General features: G+C 36.9%; 1 protein-coding gene across 1 annotated transcript; it reads left to right on the top strand.

Annotated features, from left to right (window-relative positions):
* Positions 1–1,588: 1,588 nt before the first annotated feature.
* LOC121390615 (GDP-fucose transporter 1-like) lies at positions 1,589–5,674 on the top strand. The gene is made up of 2 exons (XM_041522475.1): positions 1,589–1,689; positions 4,379–5,674. The coding sequence occupies exon 2, from the start codon at positions 4,489–4,491 to the stop codon at positions 5,557–5,559; it is 1,071 nt and encodes a 356-aa protein (XP_041378409.1). The 5' UTR covers positions 1,589–1,689; positions 4,379–4,488; the 3' UTR covers positions 5,560–5,674.
* The last annotated feature ends 10,905 nt before the right edge of the window (positions 5,675–16,579 follow it).

Consider the following 16,579-nt stretch of genomic DNA (forward strand, 5'->3'; position numbering starts at 1 on the left):
AGATTTTTTATAATGAAAGGCAGGTAAAAATAGTAAAATATGACACTCGCAACTTTGAGAATGCAACGATAACCAATATTCTAATTCTGAGAGGTATGGAGGGGGGTGGGGGGTGCGAGGGCGTTCAACATTAACGTAACGCTCTAGAGGGTTGCGTTACGAAACGTTATGGGGGAGGGAGGTTTGTTTTTAGAAAACAAATTGCACAACGTTTTAAAAACAATGGCCTCATTTTTATTTATAATTTTGTTCTTGGGCAATTTTTATTTTGTTTATCTTATATTTATTTACAAACCAATTAAGCATAAATACATACACACACAAACCACTGATAGGCTACTAACCAAATTACAGGAAAGGCAAGGATTACTGACGAACTTTACGTAATTTTAGGGCTATGACAGGGCTTGTAGAATTTTTATAAAATCCACTAGCCATGGGATCAATGATTTAAAAAATATACTTGCCATGATTAAAAATTCACTAGCCCTATTTGACTTTTAAGTTAATACAATTTTACTAAATAATAGTAAAAATAAGATATAGCTTAAGAAACACACTAACGTTGGAGGTTGGGGGTAGGATATTTATATTTACAAAATAGACAACTGCAAAATTTGACTCCTTTTTTTTTTACTAGCCGTCGGGCATGGCAATAGTAGTTATTTACTAGCCCAACATTGAATATCACTAGTCATGGGAGTTGGGCTAGCATAATCTAGAAGTCCTGAATCGTTGGCAACACTATATAATAGCTGTTTGGCAGTAATGCTAATACGAAAATCCAGATTCGGACATTTTTGTTTAATTCGGGCAAAAATCAGCCTCACCCCCCGCCCCCCCCCCCCCTCCCGACCCCCTACAAAAATGGGAGCCCGTACGCCTATAATCCTGGTTACGCCAATTTAGAGAGGAGTAGAATTAGTGTTATATGGGGGAGGATATGAAAAAAGCGCTAAATTTTGTGTTACGTAATTATTAAATAGCATAATTAATGTACATCATCGGATCAATTATCAATCAGGCTATGAATTAATAATTTTATTTTTATAGTCCGTCCCATACTCCTACAAAACTGTGTTTTGTAAATAATGTCAGTTTGGTTTGACGTAAGAAAAAAGTCAGTGTTTTTAAAAAAAACAAAAAACAAACAAACAAACGAACAAAAACAAAAAACGACAACATCAATTTTTCTTTGCAGTTTAGAAAACAATCGGCTCAGAAATAAATAACTTGTAGTAAATTTCATAGTATGAAAAAAGGCGTTCCCTGTGGGAAAGACTATAGTAGTGCATCAGCTATCCCTTTTCCTTTTATTATAATTATCCAGACACCTATTTTCATAATGAATTGTCTGCATAGAATACAATTATCTTTTGTTAACTTGTTTGTAGTTTTTTTTTTGTTTTTTTTTACATAGATTACTTTTAGTTGAATTAATCATATCATGAAAAATGATCATACGAAAGTCTAACACGTTCACTAGTTGAATTGTCTGTCCTTTAATAAAAGGCGGCGCCAAAGTAACTCTAGTGTATTGGCGCACGAAGGTACAACCCGTGTCGGCATACCTGACTCATTTCCGTCTCGGCACGTTGCGTCGTGCTGTGTGCGGGGAGAAAGTTGTCTTCCTGTTTGTGTGTCAAGAGGGGTCACTTGAAAACCTGTCAAGCTTGTCTTGATAAATCTGTAGGTTGAGTAGCTTTTGATTGTTGTTCATTTAATGCCAATGCAAAACGAAAATATATGCCACTTACTGATTTAAGAAAATGCAAATAATTATATGAGTTAGACAAAGTATTCTAAGCGTAGTTGCTGTAAATAATGTCATTACAGTGCAATGACCTAATTTAGTTTATATCGTGATGGATGCTGATTTCGATGCTCTGCTAATTTCGACACTTTATTTTCTAATATATTTTAGTTAAAATTTGTATGTGAGGGGTTGGAATTTTATTTTGCTTCTGACAGTGCTAATATCTGTAGCCTAGCACATTAAATACTAACCTAGCGGGGTATTTTATTTTAATTTTGCAAAATAGTTTAGTTCAAAGAATCATTGATTGATATTTTGTTGTAAAATTAAAGTATGGATTTTTGCTATTTTTGATGTCTAATCAATAATTTGGCAACATTTTCTGCTCAGCCAAAGCTAGCCCTGCATCCAGTCTTGTGTATCGTCAATGTCCCCAACTGCGTTATGCTTCCAACTGCGTTATGCTTCCAACTCCGTTCACTTTGTTTTCTTGTGCATGGTTCGCGCAATCAACATCCGATTTGTTTTCATCAGCATGTCGTTCATTTGAGAGGTTTTTCTTTACAGTTCAGGAAAATTTTCATTAACAATAAAGTTCAGAAAAGTAAGTATATAAATACAAAACTTTACAAACCCCTAACACCATTAATTTTACTAAGTCGTTTTTGTTTATTCCTTAAAATTACCGATATCGGGTCCACATGACTCGTAGAAATCGACTTAAACTGGAGAAAGATGAATTGAATTTTTCCTTTTAAAAACATATTAAACTAAGTGTTCGACAACTGTGCATAGTTAAGACACATATTTTTGTTCATATAGTGGCATTGAAAATGGAAAATGACGAATCGCACATGCGCGCTACGACACTTTTTGCAAACGCATGCGCCTGAATGCAGTTAGAAACGTCGCACTGTTTACCGGAGGGTGTTTCACTTTTCTTTACTAGAATATATTTGCTTTACATCCACATTGTTGATTTTTCACGTTAATTGATTGCAATCTATTTTGTTTAACGTATTGTAGCTCAAAAATGTAGAATGGTATTTCCGTAAATATCTTATTCGTGTTTTTGTCGTTAGGTGAACGCAGTTTGGGACGTCGATGGTACACATAATAAAATTAAAAAAAGCCTGTGCCAAAATAATTTTTTATTACATAACGTATTTCCTTTTTGTGTAAGTAACCCGTTATATCCAAGTAAATGGTGCTCCAAATTTTGCGCAAACACAAAATAGGTTACACAAGATTAATTTGGGCGAGCAACGGGCAAGCAAAACAACTGTTCTCAAAATTTTCAGAGGCCTACATAGACTATTGGATGTCAAACATTTGGTAATTTTGACATATAGTCTTAGAGAGGAAACCTCCTACATTTTTCAATTAATAGCAAGGGATTGTTTTATATGCATCATTGCACAAACAGGATAGCACATACCACAGCTTTTGATATACCAGTCATGGTGCACTGGCTGGACGAGAAATGACCAATGGGCCCACAAATGGGAATCAATCCCATACCAACTACATCATAGTGGCTACGTCCTGTCCCCAGGACTGAACATATAATACACTAGTAACAAATTGGTTCATCCTGTCAAATATACTGAACTTCACTAAAAATGCACCACCAGATTTATAGTGTTGTAAAAAGGATATGAGAAAAAAAAAATAGTGAGCCAAATTTATGAAGCCTGTTTTTCTTAGATGCATTAAAAATGTATGTAGTTACACACATATAAGACATATTAAACAGGCTTTGTAAATTCGGCGCAATATGTACCTTTAACTGATTTTGTATTTAACTGGATGTATTCAGGTAAGCAATTTATAAATAACTCAAAAATAGTACACACTGACAGGGTTATTGTGTGTTCTATAGCATCCTCACACATGCGATAGCAACAGCTAAAAATTGGGTGGTATCTTTTGAATGGAGTTCAGTTTATTTTGCCAGTTTGGGTTTATTCTGTTGAAATGAGTAAATGTTTGTAATAAACTGCGACCGTTGTAATTCGGTCTGGGATCGATCCCCGCCGTTGTCCCATTGGGCTATTTCTTGTTCCAGCCAGTGCACCACGACTGGTATATCAAAGGCTATTGTATGTGCTATCCTGTCTATGGTTTGGTGCATATAAAAGATCCCTTGCTGCTAATGGAAAAAAGAGTAGCCCATGAAGTGGCAACAGAAGGTTTTCTCTCTATATATTTCTGTCAGGTCTTTAACCATATGTCTGGTGCCATATAACCGTAAATAAAATGTGTTGAGTGTGTCATTAAATAAAACATTTCCTTCCTTCCTTCCTTTGTAATTCATGTCCGCATTCAGCAGGTTTAATGCATGCATATTCACAGCCAAGATCTAATATTCACGGATGGGGGACCCACACTGTCTGTGATTCGTGTTTTGGGGTGACAGGCAAATATAAATCTTAATGGGGAATAAAGGTGGTGTGATTAGTGTGCGCCTATCCAAACATCTTGTCCTACTTTTTAATATTGTTTTCTAAATAACCCAACAGGCTTGAAACACAATTCTATATCTCAAGTTTCTCAACCATAATTAAATATGAAGTTTAAAAACTATTTTCTTGTGTCTTAAATTTGTTTCACCTTTTTCAGATTCACTTTTATTCAACCCCTGGAAATGGGTATCATATCACAAGATTGAACACTGCTCAACTTTGAAAGTTGAGTTATTTCCCCTGCATCACTCTCCACGAAGAAGAACAATGTCTGGGGACAAGAAACGCAGTGTGTTCAAGGTAATGGGAGTTGTCCTCCTTTACTGGACCGTGTCCATCTCGCTGGTGTTTGTCATGAAACATCTGCTCAGCGGTCACTACGGCAACCAGGACCTGTCCATCTTCATCTCCTGGTACCAGAGCTGCGTCACTGTGGCAGTGATTTTTGGGGTCGGGTTCTTCGGGAGGCTGTTCCGCTTTGGTATAGAAGTCCCGCGGCTCGACGCCGAGACGATCTTCAACCCGGACATGCTGGCACTGAGCCTGACCTTCATCGGCAGTCTGACTTTGAACAACCTGATGCTGAAACACATTGGGATCTCGTTCTACCAGATCGCACGATCTTTCACGCTCATCTTCACCATCGGCATGACGTCATGCATGCTGCGGCAGATCGTCAGCCTGAAGGTGACCTTTTCCTGTCTTCTCATCGTCTGCGGCTTCTTCATTGGTATCGACCAGGAGGAGGCGTCCGGCTCGATAACTGCCTGGGGGTGTATTTACGGACTTCTGGCCAGTTTCACGTGCGCGCTGTGCGGGATTTATTTTAAGAAGGGCGAAGCCGCTTGCGGTGGCAGTTCTCTGAAGCTGGCATACGTGAACAATTTCAACAGCATGGTGATGTTCTTCCCGCTGGTGATCAGCACGAACCAGCTGTCCCACCTCTACAATTCCGAGTTCTTCTCCGACCCTTCCTTGTGGATGTTCTTGACGTTCTCGGGGGTCATGAGTCTGCTCATCGGGTGGATCAGTGCGCTGCAGATCCGGTACACGTCGCCCATGACGCATCACATCAGTATTAACACAAAGTCGTTGACACAGACGCTGATAGCAATAGTCGTGAACAACGAACACAAGACGTTCATGTGGTGGGTGGGTAATCTGTTTGTGATTTCGGGAATTCTGACGTACTCCTATCTCAAGTATAAAGAACAGAACAGTTCCAGGGTTGTGAAGATGCCGTCCGCTAGTGAGGAACCCATGAATGTGTATCGACAGAATGGTTTCAAGGTTGGACCGGATGATGAATTGTCCTTTAGACCAAGTGTTCAAAAATGAACTTAATGTATGCACATAAAATGGCATCATTCGAGCATGGAAAAAAGAACGAAAGAAAGAAATGTAAATGAAATGTGTTGAGTGCGTCGTTAAATAAAACATTTCTTTCTGTGAAGCAACATCTTGAACTTTGAAGTGCATCAGAATGCACTGAGAAGGAAGGAAATGTTTTATTTAACAATGCACTCAACACATTTTATTTTGGTATTATGGCATCGGACATATGGTTACGGATCACACAGATATTGAGAGAGAAACCCGCTGTCGCCACTTCATGGGCTACTGTTTTTGATTAGCAGCAAGGGATCTTTTATATGCAACATCCCACAGACAGGATAACACATACCACAGTGTTTGATATACCAGTCGTGGTGCACTGACTAGAGCGAGTATTGGAGCGGGATGTAGCCCAGGGGTAAAGTGCTTGCTTGATGCACAGTCGCTTTGAGATCGATCCCTGTCGGTGGGTCCATTGGCTATTTCTCATTTTAGCCATGCACTACAACTGGTATATCGAAGGCTTTGGTATCTGCTATCCTGTTTGTGGGACGGTGCTGCCGGGTGCATATATAAAAGATTCCTTGCTACTAATGGAAAAATGTAGCAGGTTTTTTCTTAAAACTATGTCCAAATTACCAAATGTTTGACATCCAAGAGCCAATGATTAATAAATTATCAGTGTGCTCTAGTGGTGTCGTTAAAGAAACAACCTTTTATTACAGCAGGGCTCTACTTGTGTGAATTGGGGAATGTGATTCCCTTTACTTACATGTCATCGCACAGGCATCAAAATAAGTCTAGAAGGATCGTTCGGGTTACATGCTTACCACTAGATACGATAACATGACATCGACAAAATCAAACGTTTCCATTACAATACCGTAACTAGGTTGCCACATGTCGAGAAAGTTGAAAAATATAATATTAAAATATAAGACTCGCACAATCGGTTCCAGGGCTAGCTCTGGCACTTGCCAAATTCGCCATTTGTGAATTTTTAATAAGTGGAGATTTTTTATTTCAATTTGTCAAAATAAATTCCTGTAATAATTTAGTTCGATGCCTGAATGTACTTGCACACGACAGTCATGTGATTTTAATGACATTGTCTTAACACTAGTCTATTTGAAAATAGTCACGAGTCAGGAAACATTTTGTGTTCAAAACTTTGATAAGCAACAGTGGCTAATCAGTTTTAAAATTGATCAGCCACTACATGTACCCATCTATGTAACATATTAGAAGTATGTAGGGGACGGGTCGTAGCCCAGTGGTAAAGCGCTCACTTGATGATCTGGGATCGATCCCCGTCGGTGGGCCCCAGGGCTTTTAGATTATGGTAGCCCCACTCCCATGGCTAGTGATATTCAATTTTGGGCTAGTAAATAACTACTATTGCCATGCCCGACAGAGCTTCTAGATTATGGTAGCCCCACTCCCATGGCTAGTGATATTCAATGTTGGGCTAGTAAATAACTACCATTGCTATGCCCGACAGCTAGTGAAAAAAAAGTTGTCAAATGCTGCATTTAAGTATATTTTGTAAATATGAATATCTTGCCCCCCTAACCCATCCCTCAATCTTAGTATTTTTAAGCTCTCTCTCACTCATTAGGCAACATTATTACTATTAGTAAAATTGTGTTAACTTAAAGTAAAGTAGGGCTAGTGAATTTTTAATTGTGGCTAGTAGATTTTATAAACATTCCAGAAGCCCTGGGCTCATTGGGCTATTTCTCGTTCCAGCCAGTGCACCACGACTGGTATATCAAAAGCTGTGGTATGTCCTATCCTGTCTTTGGGATGGTGCATATAAAAGATCCCTTGCTACTAATGGGAAAATGTAGCAGGTTTCCTCTCTTAGACCATATGTCAGAATTACCAAATGTTTGACATCCAATAACCGATGATTAATAAATCAATGTGCTCTAGTGGTGTCTTTAAACAAAAATAAACTTAGTATGTAATGCTTTCTGAAACTTGTACACAGCAAATTGTGATCAATTGTTTCCTGCAAATATCTAGTCCGAAATAAAATGTTACAACACCCATAGGCATACAGGCTCCCATTTGGTGGGTGGGAGTGGAGGTGGCAGGCTGATTTCTGCTGGAATTACTAGTGAACAAAAATGCCCGAATCTGCATAACAATATTTATTCGTACATGAAAGTGCATTAGTACCAAACAAATACATGTATAGGCTCCAGAATGAACCACTACACATTTTTACATGGATTACATACATGCACCAACAGTTAAAGCATATCCAAAATAAGGCTGCACGCATGGTTACAAGATCGTCTAAAGACACAAGTTCATCATCTCTGTTAAAGACTCTTCACTGGCTACCAATCCCAGCATGAGTGGACTATAAGATTTTGTCCATTGCATACCAGTGTGTCCATGAAACTGCTCCTATTTATCTGTGTGAGCTCCTATAGGTCTATCAACCATCTAGGTATCTTCGTTCTAGCCAGCAAAACCTACTGGGTGTCTCAGGATGGAAGTCTTTTGGCTCCTGTTCCTTTAGTGCGAGTGCTGTGAAGAAATGGAATGAACTGCCAGACACTGTTAAAAATGCCCCAAATCTTATATCATTTAAAAAAACTTCTTAAATTAAAACACATTTGTTTATCCAGTACTTTTAATTATCCAGTTTGACTTTATCTCCCTGCTTTTTAAGCATTATATAATAACTCGTATTTATTTGTTATTTTAGTATTATCCTACCAATTGTTTTACAATGTTATTGTTTTAACCATGTCATTTTACTTATGTAATGCACTTTGAGCATACATTAGTGTGGAGTTTAGCGCTATATAAATGAACTTATTATTATTTACCACTAATATTGTGAGTAGAATGATGGAAATATGTGTAGAAGTTTTCAGGTCAGCTCATTTTGCCTGAAGGTCTCTACCGTTTTTATACACCCACCTTTAATTTTTCGATGGGTCTTATGGTACGGCATCCATCTGTAAACTTTTTGTTTTGTTCTCGGAGCCTATTTTTCTTATCAGTTCATATAAGATCATCAAACCTGTATCATACTTATCCAGATAGTGCACATGCATATGCTCAAAATCTGGGATTGTTTTTATCCCATTCCCACATGTACACTCTTTGTACATTTGATTGAATATTACAGTTTACACCCACCTTGCCATGTACGGGTGTACATAAATCAGGGGTGGGAATTCTCCTCGGATCAGCTGTTTTCCTCTCATGGAACATTGCGTTTCCTCGGATTTTAATTCGTCCTTTTTTTTTTTTACAGTTCCAACTCCCACCCCTGATAATATGCCATACTACAAAGTACGTTATATACAGTTGGGAGAGGGCCTCAGTTGGTTGAGCCCTTGCCTAAATGTTGTCAGATGGCACAGATGTTATTCCAACCTAGCCGATTTTTCCGAGTCAGAATTACCATATGTTTGACATCCAAAAGCCGGGACGGTGTCGTTAAACAAATTTTTGGATATAAATCATTTTGATAACATACATTTAGTTAGTGCCGGCCCATACTTACATACTTAAATTAATTTAACTATTGATGTTTTAATGTATTATTCTGTTTACAAATGTAAATAAGATGCATCCTATTTTTGAATTGTATATTATTAAGTATATTGCCTGTACTGGCATATTATTATACCACTGAATGTTTTCGAATTATTTTCAATTGTTATATTTTTTATATGTCATGGCTGTTTAAATGATTATGCAAAGTAAGGTTTTTGTAATTAGGTTTATCGAATGAAAAAATTATCAACTGGACATGATCTCCAAGGGGCTGCTGTTAGATCCACATGTAATAGTGGAGCTAATTTTAATTCGATTGATCCAGGCATTCTGTGGGTCCCAACATAGGCCCCTTCACAAAAGAAAGTGGTGCTGAAAATTGCAAATTTCTTTGTTAAAAGTATGGAGGGAAAAAATCCCAATATGTAACACTGAATGAAGCAGAACAGTATTGTTAAATTAATCTGTTACAACAACAGAAATAGATTATATATAATATTATATTTAATCTATTTCTGTTATAAGGGCGAGACATAGCCCAGTGGTAAAACGCTCGCTTGATGCGCGGTCGGTCTGGGATCGATTCCCGTCAGTGGGCCCATTGAGCTATTTCTCATTCTAGTCAGTGCACCACGACTGGTATGTGCTATCCTGTCTGTGGGATGGTGCATATAAAAGATCCCTTGCTGGTAATTGAAAAGAGTAGCCCATGAAGTGGTGACAGCGGGTTTCCTCTCTATATATCTGTGTGGTCCTTAACCATATGTCTGATGCCATATAACTGTAAATACAATGTGTTGAGTGCGTCGTTAAATAAAACATTTCCTTCCTTCTATTTCTCTTGTAATAGATTAATTTAACAGTAGTGTACTGCATCATTCAGTGGCCTGAAAAATATATCCCCAATTATGATTTACTCGTGCTAATTTTCCCAGTCATGGGATCATGGAAAAAAAATCCTTGATAAATCCCTGCACAAACTGTGAATCGACGAAGCCGGTCGCACATAATTTTGCGGATGATTTCTTCTGTTCATTACCCGATGAACGTAAAAGAAATAACAGACAATCCTTAAAATTAAATTTAAAACATACTAATAGTACGGTAATAATTTTTAACAACCCTAAAAGTTCATATTTTGTTTTGAATTGTTTTTTTTGGTCCATAACAATAACGAGTACCGATAAAGTGACATTATAAAGTGATGTCATCAGTTATGACGTTCACTGACGATGTTATTTGTACGTTCATTGAGATATGTATAAACTTGTGTTGCTTTTGCTGGACCATTGGCATGGCTTTAAATTGTAATGAATGTAATACAAATTTAATTATTATGTGATTGCTTGTAGTCAGCATAATATACACAAGGACCATATTTTCAAAGCTCTCTTAGTGGTACGAAATCGTAAAACCATCGTATGTTGTGACGTCACCACAGCATACGCCATAGTGACGTCATAGCTTACGATGGTTTTACGATTTCATAATGCTAAGATTGCTCTGAAAAATATGGACCCAGGCCCTGTGCTTAAAAAGGCATTGTACTTGTCTCAGTATTGTTGTTATTGGGATATCACAAACACAGAAAAACAACTACTCTGTATCAGTATTTCCTGGGTCAGGAAACTATATAGATGTGCCCATATCCATAAGATTCCAGCACATCCATCTTGGATATGAGTTGTGGTTTGTCTACAAGAGAATGTGTTTCCTGAACTTATTATAATGGACTTAAAAACAATTTATATTGTATTTATTTGTATGGATATTTTTTGCAAGAGTGTTGTGTGTTCCTGATATTATTTGATCTTATTTTGTACAAATGTATGCAACCTTTAAGAAACTATATTTTGTAGGACCCATGTACCTATTTTTACTATGGACTATTTGTATAATTATTTTTTATTTTAAAGTAACACTGACATCTCCATCTGAAAAAAAACCAAACCATGTAATACTGCCTGACTAGTACCGGTATATAAAAGATTGTGGTATGTGCTGTTCTGTCTGTGGAAGTGGAAAAAAGATCCCTTTCTGCGGAAGTGGCTTTGAGTAAACAAATTACCAAATGTTTGATAATCCAATAACCAATGATTAATGAGACAATGTGCTCTAGTGGTATCATTAGGAAAAGCAGATTTTTTACTTTTTTAATTGTAAAATCAAGATGTGTTCATTTTAATGTATGTATTTAATGAATATACTGTTAATTTGTATTTGTTACAAAAATAATTTTTATTAATTTTAAAAACAAAAATTGGTAATGCTAAATACCAATACCACTTCCACAAAGAATATGTTATTTTAGTTTTAAAAAATACATTTATGTGTAACAAATCAGGAACCTGATTCCCTAAACTCTCGCAACTTTGCGATCTCGCAGTGCAATGCTAAAAGACTTGCAAAGAGGATGCTTTGTTGTCTAGCAGAGCCTATAGAGAGCTTTGTGAATTAGGTCCCAGATGTTTACAGGTGTGCGTGTGTGTGCGTGTGTACATGCATGGATGTACAAGTACTAGTGTACGTATACCATGTAGGTTACGGTACTTAACCTCTGTTGATACAGCTTTGACAGTTGATTGTGAGATTGATTATATATTTACAGCTAGGGCTGTCACGTTTAAATAGCATAGATTCGTTCAGGCAATCTAAACGTTTATTAAATTTGTAAACGTTTAAACGAAAATATAACATGATATATATAACTGGCCATCAATATTTGTTCTCAGTTTTCTTAATAAGTAAATAATATATAGTTGTTTTTATAGAGCAACTTAGTCTCTAGTATTTTTCGTTTTAAAATAATTCCAATATATATGTACATATAGTACATGTATATGTTTAATTGTTTAAAACAAAATGTTCACGGTAGCCTCGATTTGTCTTTTTCAAGCCTCAGGGCTAGCTCTGGCATTCGCTAAATTTGCCAATTGCAAATTTTGAAAACAATTGGCGAAATGTTTTTTAATTTAGCGAAAGAATTTCAAGTATTAATTGATATTTTGTTACAAAATAACCGAGTATCTATAAAATTTTGAAGTTTAATGGATAATTTGGCGAAATTGTCTGCTGATCTAGCTATCCCTGCTTCAAGCATTGCTGTTTTTTAAATATAAAATTTGTTCAATATGTTATTATAACTAAATAATTGTTATGGTTCACGAATACGGTGAAAACCAGTTGTATAGTTTATTACATTTTACATCCTATTACGGTTTGTGATAAACTAGTCACTTGATGTATGCCCTGCGTATATCAATAGAGTTAATTTACTTTTCTTAATTGTATACTATTCTTGAGTTAAACAAATAATAAAATATGATCTTCCTCAGTTTTAGATACATTATAGGATAAAGGTCACAACTAGTTGAGACTGTAGAATAGGGGTTTTATCATGTTGTCAAAGGGAATTCTCCATTCTTGCTTCCACATGATAAAAACTTATATTCTTCGTCATTAACTACTATTAAATATGCTTTTGTGGTGGATGTAGTTACATTAATTATTATCCACGTGGTTCAACATAACCGAGTTAATAATAATTATACAAAGCACTCGTGTAATAACAAGTTTAATGACGTAATCTTGGGAAGCAATGTCATAACATGACGTTGCTTCCTCAGTCCTAACTCGGACTGTGCATTTGAAATATGACGTCATTTCGTCATCGTCTTCTAGCTATGGCTGAAACATTTTGAACTGGGTCTTGTTATTCATAAAGAAAACAACAATAATTTGAATAATAAAGAAATTATGAGTCGTACTCATTTACGAAACTCATGTCAGGATTCATGTATTACCCTCGCTCTTGCTCGGACAATACAAAAATCCTGACACTAGTTTCATAAAGACACACAAGCTCGTTTAATAATCTCTATTTGTTATCCAGGAAATACTCCAGTGTAAATGTTCCTGGCTATACTAGTGGGTTTATTTTTTATTTTTTATTTTTATATCATCAGCCTCTAATTGTATAATTTGCCAAACTCATTTCCAGAGCTTTTGAGAAAAACTGAAAAAAAATCCCTAATTTTAACCAAACAGAAATTTATTCTTTAAAAATTACTTAAACAAGAACAAGAACAACAAATTTAGTTCTTCTTCAAATAACTTTTAAAGAATTAATTTCTGTTTGATTAAAAATCAGTTTGTGTTTTCTTCTTCTCAATAGCTCGAAAAATGAGTTGAGCTATTATGCCGAGAGGCTGGCGATTTATGGTATATGTACATATGGGATTTGAATATTTTTTAGGGTTAAATCTGTGATAATTTGCCACCTTACGACATGATGTAAGCTCAGATGCAGTGGGTCACAGGACCGATTGTCCTCAATGGTCTCGAGGTATTTTTTTCCGTCCCAACCAGTTCCTCATGATTGGTACATCAACAGCTGTGGTATATACTATTCTGTCTTTGGAAAAATACATATGAAAGATCTTTTGCTGTTTTATTTTAGGTGTAGCCCACTGCATGTGGTAATGGCAGGTTTTCTCTTTCTCTGTATTAATAAAATGTTGAATTAACAATATGTTAGGACACCAAATAGTAGTTGTCTAAAATGAGGTGTTGTTAAACAAACATTCCATTCCTTTCCAGTGGAATCTTAAAGATAATTGTTCCTCTTACATCTTATTTCTGCTTAAAACTTGGGGCAATGTGCTTGGTCATTAATCGAACCACCTCAGCATACCCATTGTTTTATTCCCCCATCCCAATCAGTGCCCCATAATTGTTATATTAACGGCTGTTACATGTCCTGCTTTGTTAGCAGCAAGGGATCTTTACTGTTATTCCCATATACAGGATAGCACATACCATGATCTTTGATACACCAGTCATGGGGCACTGGTTAATTACTGTTAGCAGGGATGTGTTTTTAGACCTTTTTTAAAATCGGGTTTTAGCTCTCTCTCTTTTTCGTGTAGAATAAAGTGCACAAAGTACACTGAATTTGATTGGAAATGCTAAAAATTATTTTATTTAAATAAGGTAGAAAAAAATTACGCAGTAATAAATGATTTCATCTTTTATTTCTAAATGGGTATCATGTCTGTTACGCAATCAGTTTGTACCATAAGATTATAATATGATGCCCTCTTATTACAGTGGTTGTTTACTGAAAGGTGATTGTTTACGCAGGTTTGTTATGGGAATATTTTATTAAAAGGCTTTTGCCATATTTTGGTTATTGTAATAAACATTCCAAACAAGTTGTTTTTGTTGTTGTTGTTGTTAAACAGACCATGTTGGATATTTTTTTATCCTAAAACTTAAGCATCTAGTTTTTCTTTAAATGCCCTTGGAGGTGGAGTCTCTTCAACAAGTAGGTAAATGCTATAGAGTAGAGGGGAGATTATGGGGGAGTGGGTGATTTTCAAGAGTAAAGGTGGTATTTTCAAAACCATGTGTCACAGCAATTTTTCTATCACGGATGCAAACAAAAAGCAGTTAATGTTTGAAAATTGCGACAACGATAATTTTGTTTGCGTGTCGAACACACAAATCTAATTTTGCGTAACCTGTTTTTCATTTACGCATTTACGAATATCATTTATGTGAACATAACAAGTTATACAAAAATGAAATAGGTTCCTCAATTCTCGGAGACCTGCCAGTGGCATAGGAAGGTGCCAAAAGGGGGGGGGGGGGGGGGGGGGGGACACAAAATATTCCTATGCCAGTACCTGCTTAGTGAATTGAAAGTACAGGTCTGTTCATAGATAGTGCATGGCGTACATTAAGTCAGTACTTTCCATAATATGCAGGGCGAGTTGCTTCCCTGTATTTAGCAAATTTAAAATGACGGGGACATTTTTTATGTTGTTGGAAGACTTATTTTGTTAATGATGCAAGTACTTCAATTGGGATTTTAACCGGCCTCGGTGGCGTCATAGTTAGGCCATCGGTCTACAGGCTGGTAGGTACTGGGTTCGGATCCCAGTCGAGGCATGGGATTTTTAATCCAGATACTGACTCCAAATCCTGAGTGAGTGTGCTGCAAGGCTCAATGGGTAGGTGTAAACCACTTGCACCAACCAGTGATCCATAACTGGTTCAACAAAGGCCATGGTTTGTGCTATCCTGCCTGTGGGATGTGCAAATAAAAGATCCCTTGCTGCTAATCAGAAAGAGTAGCCCATGTAGTGGCGACAGCGAGTTTCCTCTCAAAATCTGTGTGGACCTTAACCATATGTCTGATGCCATATAACAGTAAATAAAATGTGTTGAGTGCGTAGCTAAATAAAACCTTTCTTTCTTTCTTTCAATTGGGATTTAGTGAATACGGTAGGTTATACATTTTTGGTTTGCGTGTCCATATGTTGTACTATTCCGGTTGAGAAACGGTTGAATACCAGCTATATATAGGGTATGTAACAATATTCAGATGTAGAAAGAAAAACACTTTATACATCCCTTCGGACTAGTTCATAGAGTGTTCAATAAATTGGGGGAAGGATTGTGGGATCGGCATTACAAAACAATATGGGGAGAGTGGACACCAAAAAATATACGGATTTTGTGTTGTGTAATTGTTGAAGGGTTCCATGTAACATTATTCAGTTTCTGGTCTGACCCATGGCATTAATGACCGCCAGTAGTAGAGGACCATAGTAGATGCCTCTTGACAATGCCAGAAGTAACTACTGAACACTACGAAGTGGTCAGACTTAAGCCCACAGCTAAGAGTTGATGGCTGTCCAGAGACTGGACCTAGGACAGACATGCTCGAAACTCTAGTGGTATATGAGCATGTAAATAAACATTGATTGGTTGGTTGGGAAATGACAGGTGTGTGGCACAGATACCGTAGCCACAAGAGACGACCACCTGTCTCATTTGGAGAGACAAGGACTGGGATGTGGAGGTGGACAACAAAAGAAGTTGAAAGATAGGAGTTGCCAGATCGGGAAGATAAGAGATGCAATTCAAAGGAGTAAAAGGAAAGGGGGCAGTGGGATAAAAAAAACACAAAAAAACACCTAAAAAACATTCAGTTTCTAGTGAGCAAAACTAGCCTACCATTTAACCATAGAGGTTGGAGACCAGATAGGCTAAACATGACAAACTACCCTTTTTACATGTCTGGAGAAGAAGACTGCTAGGGTACATTTTTTACTTGGGTGGGGTAAAATATATTGTTTTTCCTCAGCAGAATAGTTATGTTCAAACCAGGTGGGGCCAGTATCCCGTGCTACACTCACTTGATGGGGCAGTGCCCTAGCAGCCACCCCATGACTTCCGATGCTTTCGGAGATGGGGATAGGGTTTTATGTTTCTCCTACAACTTGATTTCAGAAAATCAATATTGTACTATATTATACCACTTTTGATAAATATTTCTACGTCCAATTTAGTCGTAGTCGGACGTAAAACGTTGGTGATTTTTGGGATTACGTCCAATTTACGTAGGCGTCAAAAATATGACAGTAGTTTGGGGAAACAGTTAAATGTTAATTTGATTTTCAGTTCGGGGAAGCAATGTATTATCTTTAGG

The sequence above is a fragment of the Gigantopelta aegis genome, chromosome 15 (assembly GCF_016097555.1).
Source record: "Gigantopelta aegis isolate Gae_Host chromosome 15, Gae_host_genome, whole genome shotgun sequence".
NCBI classification, from domain to species: domain Eukaryota; kingdom Metazoa; phylum Mollusca; class Gastropoda; order Neomphalida; family Peltospiridae; genus Gigantopelta; species Gigantopelta aegis.

Coding starts and splice junctions, on each gene's coding strand:
- LOC121390615 (XM_041522475.1), top strand. CDS start 4,489: ATGTCTGGGGACAAGAAACGCAGTGTGTTCAAGGTAATGGGAGTTGTC.